The sequence below is a fragment of the Peromyscus californicus genome, unplaced genomic scaffold (assembly GCF_007827085.1).
Source record: "Peromyscus californicus insignis strain IS unplaced genomic scaffold, ASM782708v3 Scaffold_4__1_contigs__length_199733344, whole genome shotgun sequence".
Classification (NCBI taxonomy): Eukaryota; Metazoa; Chordata; class Mammalia; order Rodentia; family Cricetidae; genus Peromyscus; species Peromyscus californicus.
Window position 1 is genome coordinate 72,161,854 of NW_026294562.1, and position 14,660 is coordinate 72,176,513.

The following is a 14,660-nucleotide window of genomic DNA, read 5'->3' on the forward strand; positions in this document are numbered from 1 at the left end:
TGCTGAGTGGCATACTGGCATATGTTCAGTGGTTATTTTTACACATAATGTGATAATTAGTTCATCGTTTACATATGAGCAACACCAATTGGACTCAGATATGTAGATATATAGCTCGATGGATGGTTAGATAGATAGATAGATAGACAGAGAGAGAGAGAGAGAGAGAGAGAGAGAGAGAGAGAGAGAGAGAGAGATGATAGTTTGATGATAGGTAGATGGATGGAGGGAGGGAGGGATGGATGGACAGACGGACAGACAGACAGGTAGATTTATAGATAGATAGATAGATAGATAGATAGATAGATAGATAGATAGATAGATAGATAGATAGATAGATAGAGACATGACATAAATTTGAGAGGAGTTTTGGTGATCAAGGGAGAAGTTAGAAGGGTGAGGTGGGATGGATATGATGCAACTATACTCATTGTATAAAATTCTAAGAAAAGGGTGCTTTGAACCTTTAGCATTCATTGTTCAGTTTACTAAATTTATAATTCACACTTTTTTCCTTTTCACTTTTCCAAAAAAGAGGTTTTACTGCTCAGCACTTTGTGGGTGTGCCTTAGGATTATTAAAGTTATAAACTTTAAGCTATTGGCAAACATGTGCCTGAAGTTCGAAACTTTTCTCATCTCTATAGAGACTTCCCTTTCCCTGCTGGGAAGACAGACATGGATCAGACCTTTCTCTCTCATTATGGAATGGAAATGGGAATTGCCTCACTGGGATAGTAATTTTCTCTAGCCATTTCCCACTTGGAAGGAAATGTCTTGGCCATATCTCACATTTCAACCATGCATCGGCCTCTGTCTCTATGCACACCTCAAAACTGACTGAACAAAGTATTCACAGAAGTCTGAGAAGTCAATTATCCTGTGTGTAGGATGCACAGTAGAGGATGTGAAGGGTAATGAGGCTGAGTCAGATGACCTTGAAGGCACTTTATACTTTCCTCTTGGACAATCAGGTGATTACATGTCTTGTTTATCTGCCACTCCACTGTCTTGGAGAATAAAACAAACCCAGTTTCCAACAGAACCTCTTCCCAAGCCTCCAGTGAACCACATACATAAACATCATCTTCCCTACCTGGTAGAGACCTTGTTACATATTCAGTGTCTACAAAAGTGAGACATGAAAACATCTGCTGTGAGTGAGTGAGTGGCATACTGGCATGTGTTCAGTGGTTATTTTTACACACAATGTGATAATTAGCCTCTCTTCATTGTCAACTTAACTAGATTTGGAACCACCTTGGAGACACCTCTGGACAAGTCTACAAGGGTGTTTCCAGAAAGGTATAGCTGAGGAGGGAAGACTATAATCTGATGGATGAGGGGTCCCAGGCTGCATAAAAGGGATAAAAGTATAAAGCATCCCCCGGTCTGATGTGTGACAGCAGGTGCAATGGGACAAGCGCATTCACACTTCCATCACAATGACAGACATTATCCTCAAATTGTGAGCCAAAACACACCCTTTCTTCCTTTCACTTTTGTTAGTATTTTGCTACAGCAGAGAGAACAGTAACTAAGATAGGCATGAAGGGTGTTCTCTTGGAGGGGCCGAGGCTTGGCTCTAAAGGACATGGGCTTTACCTGAACAGATGACACTGGCGTCTTCACTGTGATCACAGTTGTGGGAGAACCAGCCAATGTGGGAGCATTCCTCCAGGTGCTCTTCATGTCCCTTGCAACGCACGTTGTCAAGGAGAATCTTCCCAGAACCTTCCCCAAAGTAAGCTTCACTCAGGGCTGAAACAGCCCAGCCACACCCCAGTTGCCTACAGATGATGTTTGCTTCTGGGAGGTCCCAGAGGTCATCACACACAGTTCCCCAGACTCCCTGGTAGAAGAGTTCTACACGGCCCGCACATCTCCCATGGTTGCCTGCCAGCCGCACAGGGACCCAGCCTCCTGGGGAAGAAAAAAGGGGCAGGGAGGTGATAGTTAGTGGTCTTCTCAGTCCGCTGATGGCTATTGTCTACAATCCAGTCTGGTATTATCTTCCTTGACTACCCAAGGCAACCTATGCAATTACCCCACTGTGTCTGCTCCATAGAACCTATGGTACTTTCCTTATCTGCATCCTGTTTCAAGACAGCTTCACAGTGATGAATCATTTGCGGAAATAGCTATTATTCGCTTTCCTTATCCTCTTTGCAATACGACCCTGAGATGCTCCCAGTGAGACGCCAGGCTTCTTTCCTCCTCTATTGGCATTGTGCTCAGGGCCTTTCGTGCATCTTGACTTTGAGAGCATGCAGATGTAACTTACTCCCTGGGCACCCTAGAGCATCATGTGAATAAGCATAGGCGAGCATGCTGGATGATGAAGGACACAATGTAGCTGGTCATTTCACTCACTTCAGGTGGCAGCTATATTGCTTGCAGACATGTAAGGGAGCCGATTCTAGGATAGGCATCTTCAGTTGACTTTCCAGTGACTCACACTCATGAGAAAACCAAAGCCACAGTCAGCAAGCCTGACCTAGAGCAGCAGAACTGCCCAGCTAACTTGTAAACTCATAAGCAATAATTTAAAAGGGGGAGAGTATTTCATACCTTTGTATTTTGGGACTGGTTTTACATGGCAAAAGATAATTTAAACATTTCTTTATTCATATTCCCTTTAGATAACCTGCTCTACTCATAGCCAAAGGAAGACCTGGACCAGGGTCACATATCCTGGAATGGAGCCTGCCTGGTTAGGGTGTCAAGAGGAGTTCCCATTGACTCCAGAAGAACCAGTGCACAGCTGCACTGTGCCAGGTTCCTTCTGGGTATCTGGAGTCCAAAGGAGAGCTGTAAGATATAGGGGCAGAAACTTCCCCTGTGGGCAGCTATAAGTCATACAGAAAGGTAAGTGAAAAGAGAAGTTTCTAGGGTAGTGGCTGGTAGCCTAGCATGAGTGGGCACACCTTTAATCTCAATGCTTGGGAAGCTTAGGCAGGTGGGGTCTTACCATGAGTTTCAGACCAGTCTGGGCTATAGAGTCAGACCTTGTCTTTGAAAAAAAAGGAAAAAAAGTAAAAATAGAAGTGGTATAGCTGGGTCATGTGATAATTCTTTCTTTATTTCTTTCTTTCTTCCTTCCTTCCTTCCTTCCTTCCTTTCTTTCTTTCTTCCTTTCTTTCTTTCTTTCTTTCTTTCTTTCTTTCTTTCTTTCTTTCTTTCTTCCTTTCTTCCTTCCTTCCTTCCTTTCTTCCTTCCTTCCTTCTTTCCTTCCTTCCTTCCTTCCTTCCTTTCTTTCTCTTTGAAATTTCCAAACTGATTTCCAAAGTATCTGTACTAGTTTACACTCCCACCAAGAGTATATAAGCGTTCCCCTTTTGCCACAGCCATGCCAGCATTTGTTGTCATCTGTGTCCCTGATGATGGTCATTCTGACTGGGGTGAGGTGGAATCTTGAAGTAGTATTAATTGGCATTTCCCTGGTAGCTAAGGATGTTGCACACTCTTTGAAGTACTTACTGGCCACATGTATTCCTTCTTTGGAGACCTTTATAGATCTTGCTACAGAGACACTTGCACATCCACATTCATTGCCTCTTTATTGACAATAGATAGGAAATGGAATCAACCTAGATATGCATTGGTTGATGGATACATAATGAATATGTGCTACATTTACATAATTGGATATGACTCTGCTATAAGGAAATCATGAAAATTGCAACTAAACACATGGAATGGGGAAAATTACACTTATTGAGGTCACCCAGGCCCCCAAAAGACAATTGTTGCATGTTATCACTCACAGGCAAGTGCTAGCTTCAAATCATGTGTTTTATGAGTGTACCCTGGAATTCACATGAAACTCGGGAAGTTAGGAGGCCGGTGGGTGGATTGATGCATTTAGGGAGGAGAAAATTAATTATAGATGAAATGAAAGGAGAGAGAGAATGCTGAAGGCATAAAGGAGGAGGAACCATTCCCTGAGCAGGTGGCCTTGGGCTGTATAAGAAAGCGACCTAGGTATGAACCTGATCAAGGCAGCAAGCAGCCTTGATTTCTGCATCAGGATCCATCTTGACATCCTGCCCTGACTTTCCTCAGTGATAGACCATAACCTGTAAATTGAAATCATCCCCCTTTCCCCTAAGCTGCTTTTGGTCAGAATGTTTTATCACAGCAACAGAAAAGGAAGTAGAACACAATGCAGCACGAAGGCTTTTCTCCTCTCACTTGTGCAAGAGACATTCTCAGGAGGAAAAGCAAGGCAACCAACCTGATGGTTTGGATGACTCGGGATCTGCTGCTGGAGTGTGGTCTGGTGAGCCGTCAGCACCTTCTGAGGAAAGGAAATCAGCATTAAGGTCCAGAGCAGTGTTTACACTGTGGTTATAATAACTTATATTTCTGAAAAGATGAAACAGCATTGACGTCTGGGGAAATTACAGCCTCACACTGCTGCAGACAATGCCTGACTTCCATGACTAGATTAGAGCTCATCAACTACTTGGAGACAATTGATATTTCCTAAACAGCTCTTACAGAACAGAACAATAGAGAGCTCTTGATAGAACTCATTTGACACATTTGACATCCCATTGCCTGAATATCCCATTCTCTGCTAAAATAATCTCCAGTCCTGCCATGGATACATCTCTTTGACTGTAATTAGCATGTACTTTACTCTCCTAGCCCAGGGAGCTCTACTGTAATCCCACAAAACGAATTTTAGAAGGGGAAGTTTACCTAACGCAATTAGGGGAAGAACTGGATCAAGCCTCACAATGTGTGTGTGTGTGTGTGAGGATGCTGCAACCCCAGACTCTGCAGTAGGAACAGAAACAAGAGCCACCAGGACTGGGTCTGCACTCAGCGCTGAGTGCTGTGCCCTTCACCCATCAGTTATGGAGTGCCGAGATTTAAGCAACACCTCTCTAGGCTTGAAGGTGATGGTAGATCATTCAAAACCAGCCTCTTTAGACTGTTTGAAGCCTGGTACAACAGTTCATTTTCATACCACACCCATTACACAGAATAAACCAGAGGCAGAAGTCAATGTAGAAGGGATTCAGAAACCAGTGTTACCTGAGGGCAGGGAGTGTGTGTGTGTGTGTGTGTGTGTGTGTGTGTGTGTGCCTGCACATGTGTGTTGCTGCTGTTAGAGGGCCTGTTAGAGTACTGAGAGAAGGTATCATCTCTCCCAGAAGTGAGTCAATGACCCATTCAATCTACAGAACTCTTGGAATGCAAAAGACCCCCTTAGCAGAGCAGATGGCTCTGGAGCCCTCCTCATCCACCAGTGTGGGAGTCAGTTGTTGTGGGCACATGGGACTTTCCAAATCCCTGACTGAAGCAGGAGCTGAGGGGAGCAGATATTGTTCGACCACACATGAGTTGCCTATACATGCCCTGTGCCTCTGCCAAGTCCCAGCTACTGTCACACATGTGCCTTAGTGGGAAACCTCACCCACCCAGATCATCCTTCAGAGCCACATACCAGCCTCAGCCCAGAACAATCTTCTGTAGAGAGAAAATAAAGTGGGAGCTTTTCCGTTGAACCTGCCTAGTTGCCTGACTTACTATTCAGAGTCAGTCCTTCAGGTGTATAAGAGCATGTGGGCAAAAAGTATATAATAATAATATCACGTGATGTATTCTTTGTTAACCACTGAGCTAATCAGTTAGGCGATGGAGCATATGTTTCTAACACAATGGTACTTCACACTGATGTCAGCAAGGGAGACATGAAAATTTGGGGAAATTGATTTCACTGTGTGTAACATTCACCAAATTAACAGTTGATAGTAACAGTTATCTTTCTCCCTCTCCCGCTCATCAATTTGTCTAAAAGAGCAACTGGCTTTTAAAAAACAGTATGGCATGATATATAGGGACTAATGTAATTTGTGCTAGACCACAAAATAACATGGACAGAAATCATATAATTCATATGTATTAAAAAATGAAAAGAGGAAACTTGTAACATTCAGAAGAGTGCTTGTCTCTGAAGAAGGCGAAGGGGAGACTGGGGTGGGTAGTAGGAGCTTCATAGTAATTTATTTTTGCTTTAAAACACTGTTACTTTTGTGGTGTGCTAGGGACAGAATCCAGAGGGATACTTGGTAGCTACCATTGAGCTACAGTGCTAACCCTGGAGGCTTCATCTTGGTTTGTCTGAAAAGTTCATACATGCATATGATGTGTTTCGGTCAAATCACTCTCCCCTCCAATTCTTTCCATATATCCCCACCACTTCTCCCTCTCAACTTCCCATGCTCTCTTTATTTATTAACTTATTTCTATTTTTAGCTCACTGAGTCCACTTAGTGCTGTCTGTGTGTACGGCTGTAGGTCATCCACTGGAGTGTGGGTAGCTTCACAGTTACCACACTGGTGAGGAAAACTGACTCTGCCCCCCTCACCCCCAACAGCCATCAGATACCAGCAGCTACTCGTACAGGGGTGGGACTTCACAAGCCCCTCCCACATCCACACTGGGATCGTATCTGGCTTGATGTGACCCAGGTCTTGTGTAAGCATTCAAAGCCACTGAACCCATGTATGTAATAATAGCACAGCCATGTCAAACACATACTATTGTGCTGTTATCTACTACCTCCAGCTCTTACACTCTTTCTATCCCCTCTTCTATGAGGACAAGTGAACCTTGTGGTGAGGAGGTGTGAGACAGCCGTTCTATTTGGAGCTGGCTACTCCACAGTCTCTGATTCTATGCACATCGACTAGCTGTGGGTCTCTGTATTGTCACCTACTATAAAAGGAAGCTTCTTTGGTGAGGATTGAAAGATCTACTAACATATAGGTATAAAGATAAGAACTTAGGGCACAGTTTATTACTATGTAATAATAATAATATTAATACTACAGTAGTAATAGTAGTTTTCTCCCTAAAGCCTATGACCTAGACAGTCACGTATTTTTTGTTTTTATTTTATTTATTTTTTGTGTATTAATGATACTAGGCATGGGTTCTATCTTGCGGGGCGGGCTAAGTCTAATCAGAAAGTGGTTGGTTAGTCCCATAACCTTGGTAACACTATTGCACCACTGGGGCACATCTTGCCACGCCAGTTGTTACTGTCGGTCACGGAAGTCACAGCTATGTACGGCTTTTGATTGCTGCTCTCTCCCATTAGCATGCAGAGCACCTTTCAGAACTGTGAAAGCTAGCCAACAGGGATGGAAGCCTCGCCTTTAACTGACTCATTTCTTGGTAAGAATGGAAACCAGTAAGATAAAACACAGGTAATAAATAATAAGTAATGACATGGGGATCTGTTTGGGGTGTGTGTGTGTGTGTGTGTGTGTGTGTGTGTGTGTGTGTGTGTGTGTTCTGAACTTTACAACATTTCCCCTAGAAGAGCAAGAATAAAAAGATTACAGGTGTCAATGTCCTGTGGGGGAGGGGATCAACTAATCAGCCAGGTCTGGAGGATGGTGAGTCCTCTCTCACTGTGGTGCTTTCTCAAGTACTTCAGCAACTTGCAGCTGCTCTAGCTCCTTCTGATGATCCCCAGCGGTGGATCACAGGAAGCTCTCTTACCTTGGAGGCCGAGCCTGGGCACAGGCGCTCTTCGACTAGCAGGTGCTGCGTCAACCACAGGAAGAACTGGAATGATATGGAAATGGGGGTGAGAATTGAAGGTCTTCTCCTGAGACAAACACAGAACACATCATCAAAGAGCTGAGCTAGCATCTGGCACAGGAGTCAGAGGTTGGTCTCACTTCACCCACATCCTGGACTCACAAACTGCTTGATTTTCAGGGAAACCTGAACCAAGTTCAGAAGGCTGACAGCTACCCAGCAAGATCCTGCAGTTCTAAACACTTCCCTCCTCTTCACCCTGCAGAGACTCTGAGTTCTCCATGAGGATCCTTGGTGTTAATAAGGCAGTCATTGAAAAACTGGACCCGTGTTATAAAAGTCAAGGTGTTCTTGAGGACACTGGTTGTCTTCACTGACCCCAGAGGACATTATATAATCTGGTGACTTGTCTGCCCCACAATCCATCTAGATAGTGAGGCTGCACACGGCAGGACTGACGATGGAGGCATTGCTTTTACCTGACAGGACACTTGGTAACTTCTCACCATCCAACGATCCTAAAACACACACAAAACGTTTGTCAGAAGCACTTTCTTTTCTCATTTTCTCACTTGTGAAACATTAGCAGCACTCTCTAAAGAAGGAATTGTACAGATAAAGTTACTAACACTTTACAGAGAGTGCTTCTGTGTCCCACTGTCTAGCAGGATTTGGGGCCAAAAATCCAGGGTGCGTCAAGGGAGATCAAAAGCCTGTCTGCTCCTTGGACATTTTATTTGTTCAGTAAACACTGCTTTGGTGTCTAGCGTGTGGCAAGCACTGTGTAGGGACAGAAAGGTAAGGAGCAGAACAGATGAAGACCCTCGTGGTGGGTTAAAGTGTGGCACTGCAAATGATACTGAGCATCACATCCTCCGCGTATCCCTGAGCAGTATGTCTGCCCCAGCCCTGAACATCAGCCCATCCGTTCCACAGGCCTAGAATGCTGGGCATGGCCCATGCTGTGTACTACACCCAAGTTTTGTTGTTTCAATTCATGGCCCATTGACCTACCGGATGGTGCAGGTGGACGGGTCAAGTCTTCTGGAGTGTGGGAAGCTGGGAGAGCTATTGGAGAAACAGTACAAGGAAACTGACTTGGGATGGTTAATATTGAATAGAAGGAGGGGGACTTCTTTGATGCTTCAAGTTTGCTGAAAAATAATATATTACCTTTCCATTCAAAATTTTTGAAAGGAACCGCACAGCCTTGATTGATATTTTGCTGGGCGTGAACACACTGGATTTTCTGCGGTTTAATTTACATGAAATATCAAGAATAGGTAAATAAACACATAGAGGAAGAAAGCAAGCTGGTGACTGGCAGTGGTTTAGGGAGAAGGGACAGGTGGCTGTGGCTAGTCTCAGGGAATGGTACTTCAACTGCTTATCTCCCTCAGAGCGGTGGCACACTGCCATTAAACCTGGTCACACCGTAGGGCACCAGCCCCGCACCAGGCTCTCTGCTAAATGCTCTGCAGGTTCCCCCACTTAGTCCTTCTAGCAGCTCTTTGAAAGAAGTGGTCGTCCCACTTTTCAGAAGAGATAAGTCAAGTACAAGGAGGTGACAAGCCATGGTGAGGCCCACAGGGGTCGGAGGCAGCAGAGAGTTAGGTCCAAATCCAGCGTCCAGGCGTCAGCTCTGAGCAGAGTGGTGTTGGCTGAGGAGGCACAGCTCTTCCCTTTCTGATCAGCTCCTAGGCAGTCACTCAGATGACTCAAGAATTTTAATGCAGCTTCTCTCTCTCTCTCTCTCTCTCTCTCTCTCTCTCTCTCTCTCTCTCTCTCTCTCCTTCTCTCTCTCTCTCTCTCTCTCTCTCTCTCTCTCTCTCTCTCTCTCTCTCTCACACACACACACACACACATTTAGAAGTGAATGTAAACTGTGAACAGGGTTCTGAATTCATTACAGAATTTACTTATTTGTACATCTGATACTTTTGCCCAGAAAGGCAAATGTGACCAGCGCCTTGCTTAGCATCATCAGAGAAGCTTCCTCCTGCAGCAGATGGGAACAAATACAGAGACTCACAGCCAGATGTTACGCAGGGAGTGAAAGACCTTAGAACACTCAGCCCTAAATGGGATGTCTCCACCAAATCCCTCTCCTCAGGGCTCAGGGAACTCCAGAAGAGTGGGTGGAAAGAGTGTAAGAGCCAGAAGGGATGGAGGACACCAGAAAACAAGGCCCTCTAAATCAACATGATCAAAGTTCATATGAACTCACAGAGACTGAAGCAGTGTGCACAGGACCTGCACAGGTCTACACCAGGTCCTCTGTGTATATAATATGGCTTCCAGGTTAGTATTTTTATGGAATTCCTGCATGCGTGAAAGAGTGGGTCTCTGATTCTTGTGCCTTCTTTTGGGCTCTTTTCCTCCTCTTTGTCTTGTCCAACTCCTATGTGACAGTTTTTGTTTTATCTTATTATGTTTTATTTTGTTATGTTATTTTTAAAAAAGAATTTTAACATGGCTTCTCTTTTTTGTTTGGAAGTGGACATAGAAATGTAAACTGTGAACAGCCAAAGGGTCTGCATCCATTATAGAATTTGCTTATTTATGTATTTGAGTAGCAGACAATTCATCCTTGTTTCATGTCTAGTATCCTGCTATGAGTGAGTACATACCATGTTTGTCTTTCTGAGTCTGGGTTACCTCACTCAGGATGATTTTTTCTAGATCCATCCATTTGTCTGCAAACCTCATGATGCCATTGTTTTTTTCTGCTGAGTAGTATTCCATTGTGTATATGTACCACATTTTGTTTATCCATTCTTCAGTTGAAGGGCATCTGGGTTGTTTCCATGTTCTGGCTATTACAAACAATGCTGATATGAACATAGCTGAACAAGTGCTCTTATGGTGTGGATACTTCTGCTGTGGAGTGCTGGTATATGGTTGTCATGCATGCATGTCAAGCACTGCCCCAACTGAGCTATATCACCAGTCTCTACAGGGCTATTTTGTTTGTTTATTATATAAATACTATATTTGTTAACCTTGAAGGCAAATTTTATAGATAAGGAAACTGAATCCTCTGAATGGTTAAATCACAGGGTTAGAAAATTATAAAGGGTTAGATGGTAAACAGCTCTGCTCTTACTGTGCAAAAGCTGCCATAATAATCCGTACATAACTTGCTGTTCCAATAAAACTTTATTCATAACAAGCAGGCGATGGGTTATAGTTTGCTAATGTCCTGTAAAGATGATTGACACAGGGCTCAGACCTGAGTTTCTTGCCTTGCTCAGGAATCTTTGAGACTTCGGTCCAGTATGTGCTGACAAGTCTCTCATGCATGCTTTTCTCCTTTGGGATACCATCTTTGCCCAGATTCACGTCTCCTCCTGGATTCCTTATGAAGAGCTCAGGCTTACTAGGTCCAAGAACTTTGATCCCTTCCTCCTCTCAAGAGCAGGACAAGGCTGGGTTCCTGCTGCTCAGAGATTAGGGACCTGCCTAGCCTGAGCACATCCAAACACAAACAGAAAGAAAGATACTGGGAGAGGGTTCTGTGGGGAAGAGCTTGGAGAGACCTTGGTCTCCACACAGATGGGGTCAGTTGGGGCCTTTGGGAGCTGACAAGGACCTGGGGCTCTGCATCCTTAGGAAGGAAGTGCCCTCACTCTTGCGGCTGTGAGGCACATCAAGCACTGCCACTTCTGAGGCAGTGGAGGACATCTTGTGTCCTTCTATATCACTCTCTGCTGCATTCCTTTAGACCAGATCTCCCACTGAACTTGGAGCAAGAATATCCACCAGCAAGTCCCAGTGATCCTCCTGTCTCTACCCCTTCCTCCAGCCCACAGCTCTGGAGCCATATAGGCATGTGTGACTATGCCTGGCTATTTATGTGGGTGCTGGGGATCTGAATTCAGGTCCTGATGCTTACATAGAAAGTGCCCCTACCCACTGATCCACTCCATCCCGACCCTAAGTAATTTTTCAGAAAACAGCTTCATTGAAGTATAATTAGTGTACTATGTTTTCAATGTATACAAATTAATGAATTCAGAGCCAGAATATATCTGTGGAAGCATCACCATAAGTAAGGGAATGAATCTATCTCCTACCTCCAAGTTTCCCTGTGTTCTGTGTATGTGTGCAGCAAGGATGCTTACCAAGAGCCGCCCCCTTCACAAAAGTTCAAGTGAACAATACTGTGTTAGCATCCCGTAGCTCTCTGGAACTCGCTCATGTTGCTACAGAAGCTTCATGCCTGCTGAACAACAGTGTCCACGGCCCTAAGTCTTCAAAAGACCCAGCGTGTACTTAATGTACACAGCACATCTCAGTCCTACGGCTGTGTTGTTTTCAAGTACTCGGTGGCCACACGAACCCTGCAGAAGGAAGGGCCTGCTTTCCACCAGCCCTGTCACACTCTGAATTACATAGCTCATATTTGAATTATTGAAATGACAGTGGTCACAGATAGTGAGACAGCATCAGCTGTCACAATGACTAATGAAGTTGGACTGTAATGGTGACTCCTGCTCACTACATCCAGAAAGATGTGAGCCTGTGACTTACCAGCTTAGGCGAAATTAATTTCTCCTATTTCAGATTCCTCCTTGACATTAGCCAGCTTTTTTTTAACTTTTTTTTAGTGTTCAAAGAATGTGAAGTGACCTTTTGGTAATTTCTCTTTCTCTAGCACAAGCATATCCTTTCACGTTATAGTTTTCATTTGTGAAATGTGAAGCTTTGAGTTCCAGTGTTCTTGGAACAGTAAAACTAATGACAGTCAGATACAAAGTGAAGCTGGCAGGATTGAGTCCCTTTTCCTCAGATCACATGATCTCAGGTAAAGCATTCTGGGTAACACTCTCACATGATCTCAGGTAAAGCATTCTGGGTAACTCTCACATGATCTTGTAGACAACTTAAAAAACTGCAGTCAGTTCAGTGATGGTGGTGATGGGGTCCTACCTGATGCAGAGGAACTCGAAGCAAGTTTAGAAGATGGCTGAGTTGAGACAGCAGCAGGCAGAACTGGAGTAAAAAAAAAAAAAAAAAACTTAACAGTAATTGTTCATGGTGATCCAAGGACAGTATGGTGTCCAGGGCCCCCTGCGACTTCACATGTATAGTTTTTCCTCAGCTCTGAAGGGCCCACCGCATAAGTGATAGGAATGCTAACCTACCTCTTGGCCACTGATCTTCCAAGCCCTAGACTGAATCAGTGTTCCCTAACCTGTCTCTGTCAGACTTTAAGTCCAAATGCAGGTATTAGATGCTCTTCAATGATAATTATATTCTAAGAATTGGTACGTGCAGACCTTCAAGATCTCTTATTTGCTTTTTATGCTTGTTTTACTCAGTGTTTCATGACTGGAGGTTTTTGTTAGTAGTTTTTGTATTACACTATCTGTAGGTGTCACACGGCCTGTAGGTGCTGTACCAGTGTCTATAGTGGTCACTCTAGCTGTAGGTGTCATGTTGTCTCTAGGTTTGTGCTAGTGTGTAGGTACAGCAGTGTAGAGGACATCAAACTATGTGTTGCTGTCACTGTTGATTGTCAACTTAACAGAATCTAGAATCACCTGAAAGATGGATCTATGAGAATGCCTGCAAGATGTTATCACAATCGCATTAATTGAGATGGGAAGGCCTGCCCACTCTGGGTGGCAGCATTCCCTAGGTTGGGATTCTGAACTCTGTAAGTGAAGAAAGAGGGCTGAGCAGCAGCATGCATTCATCACTCTCTGCTTCCTGATTATTGATGTGATATAACAAGCTGCTTCAAGCTCCCGCTGCATTGATTTCCACACCAGGATGAACCACACTGTGAACTGTGAGCTAAATAAACTTTCTCCCTTACATTGCCTTTGTCGGAGTGTTTTATCACAGCAACAGAAAAGAAACTAAGACTCTTTTCTGCCATGATGAACTGTACCTCTAAACTGTGACCCAAAAGAAACCCTTCCTCCTTTAAGTTGCTTCTGTCACAGTGATAGTAACACCGATCCAGAAATGGATCTTCCTTTTCAAGACTTTCCAGAATAAGCATAGCCTGGATGACACCTTGCCTTTAGCTAAGTGAAACCCATTTGAGATTTAGGAATTCTAGAATTACAAGGCAAAAAAAAAAAAGTCTACATTAAGTCATCAGATTATGACAGTTTGTTATAGATGCCATAGCAAACTCATACAATAGGCTAGTATCATATGTGAGCAAATGAGTCTTCCTCCAAAGAAAATTTAAAACGTGTCGTTTATCAAAATTGAGGGAGTGTGAACTCCCAGAGGAGCAGGTCAAACTGAGCCGACCAACTAATTATGAAATCTACATAATCAAAACATTTTCTAGTATTTTCTAAAATTTAAAGTACTACAAGCCCCTTTTTTAGGCAGTTAGTGAGTCTATTGTGGTGATGTGCTGGAGGTCATTCCCACAAAAATTCAACATCCAGGGAAGGTTAAGACAAAGCTCTCCTCTCAGGGGCACAACTAAAAACCCACCTGTTCACCTTCTCTCCTGGATTTAGGTGGGTAAACATACATGCCCAGGAGAAACATCAATAACAATGATAATAACAATAAATCACTTACCTGATAATATGGTTGCTGAATTTCCATCACCTAGTGATACAAATAAATCAAGATATTTCTTATGCAATTCAATTGAGTGACTTTTACTTGGTATATTTATTAGTCTAATGTGATAGGTTTGAAATACAAAATAGGAAATCAATTCCTAGTAAAATACAGGCTCTTGGGATTAACAGGGTCCAAGAAATATTTGCTGAGTTGATTGCTTTGAAGATTTTCTAGGGTAAAGCCTTTAAACGTGGCTCTTTGGGAAAACTGAGAGTAAGTCAGTCACCACAGGAATTCAGGGCCATTTGTCTGTCCTGAGCAGTTGTTCACAGCTAGGCACAAAGCAAGAGGGTGGTGGCATGTTCAAAACTGAGATATATTCTCAGCTCATGCTTTCCTCAGAGCTGAGTGGACCTGTAGTAGACAACTCCACTAATCTCTTCTATACATGATTAATCATTCCATAGAACGTCATTAAATTATATCACATATTATAATGTATCATGATAATTTAAGTGTAGAAGATGATATATCATGCATCATAGTTATTG

The 14,660-nt window shown here is 43.5% G+C and overlaps 1 protein-coding gene across 1 annotated transcript in view; it reads right to left on the reverse strand.

The window, feature by feature from the left end:
- LOC128123830 (deleted in malignant brain tumors 1 protein-like) overlaps nucleotides 1-14,660 on the reverse strand; it is a 118,083-nt gene that overhangs the window by 83,334 nt on the left and 20,089 nt on the right. The window contains exons 4-9 of the mRNA XM_052760125.1: nucleotides 14,122-14,151; nucleotides 12,499-12,561; nucleotides 7,525-7,590; nucleotides 4,237-4,296; nucleotides 1,605-1,922; nucleotides 1,096-1,125 (exon numbers count right to left, since the gene is read on the reverse strand). Coding sequence (XP_052616085.1) covers nucleotides 1,096-1,125; nucleotides 1,605-1,922; nucleotides 4,237-4,296; nucleotides 7,525-7,590; nucleotides 12,499-12,561; nucleotides 14,122-14,151 — 567 coding nt within the window. The remainder of the gene's footprint in view (nucleotides 1-1,095; nucleotides 1,126-1,604; nucleotides 1,923-4,236; nucleotides 4,297-7,524; nucleotides 7,591-12,498; nucleotides 12,562-14,121; nucleotides 14,152-14,660) is intronic.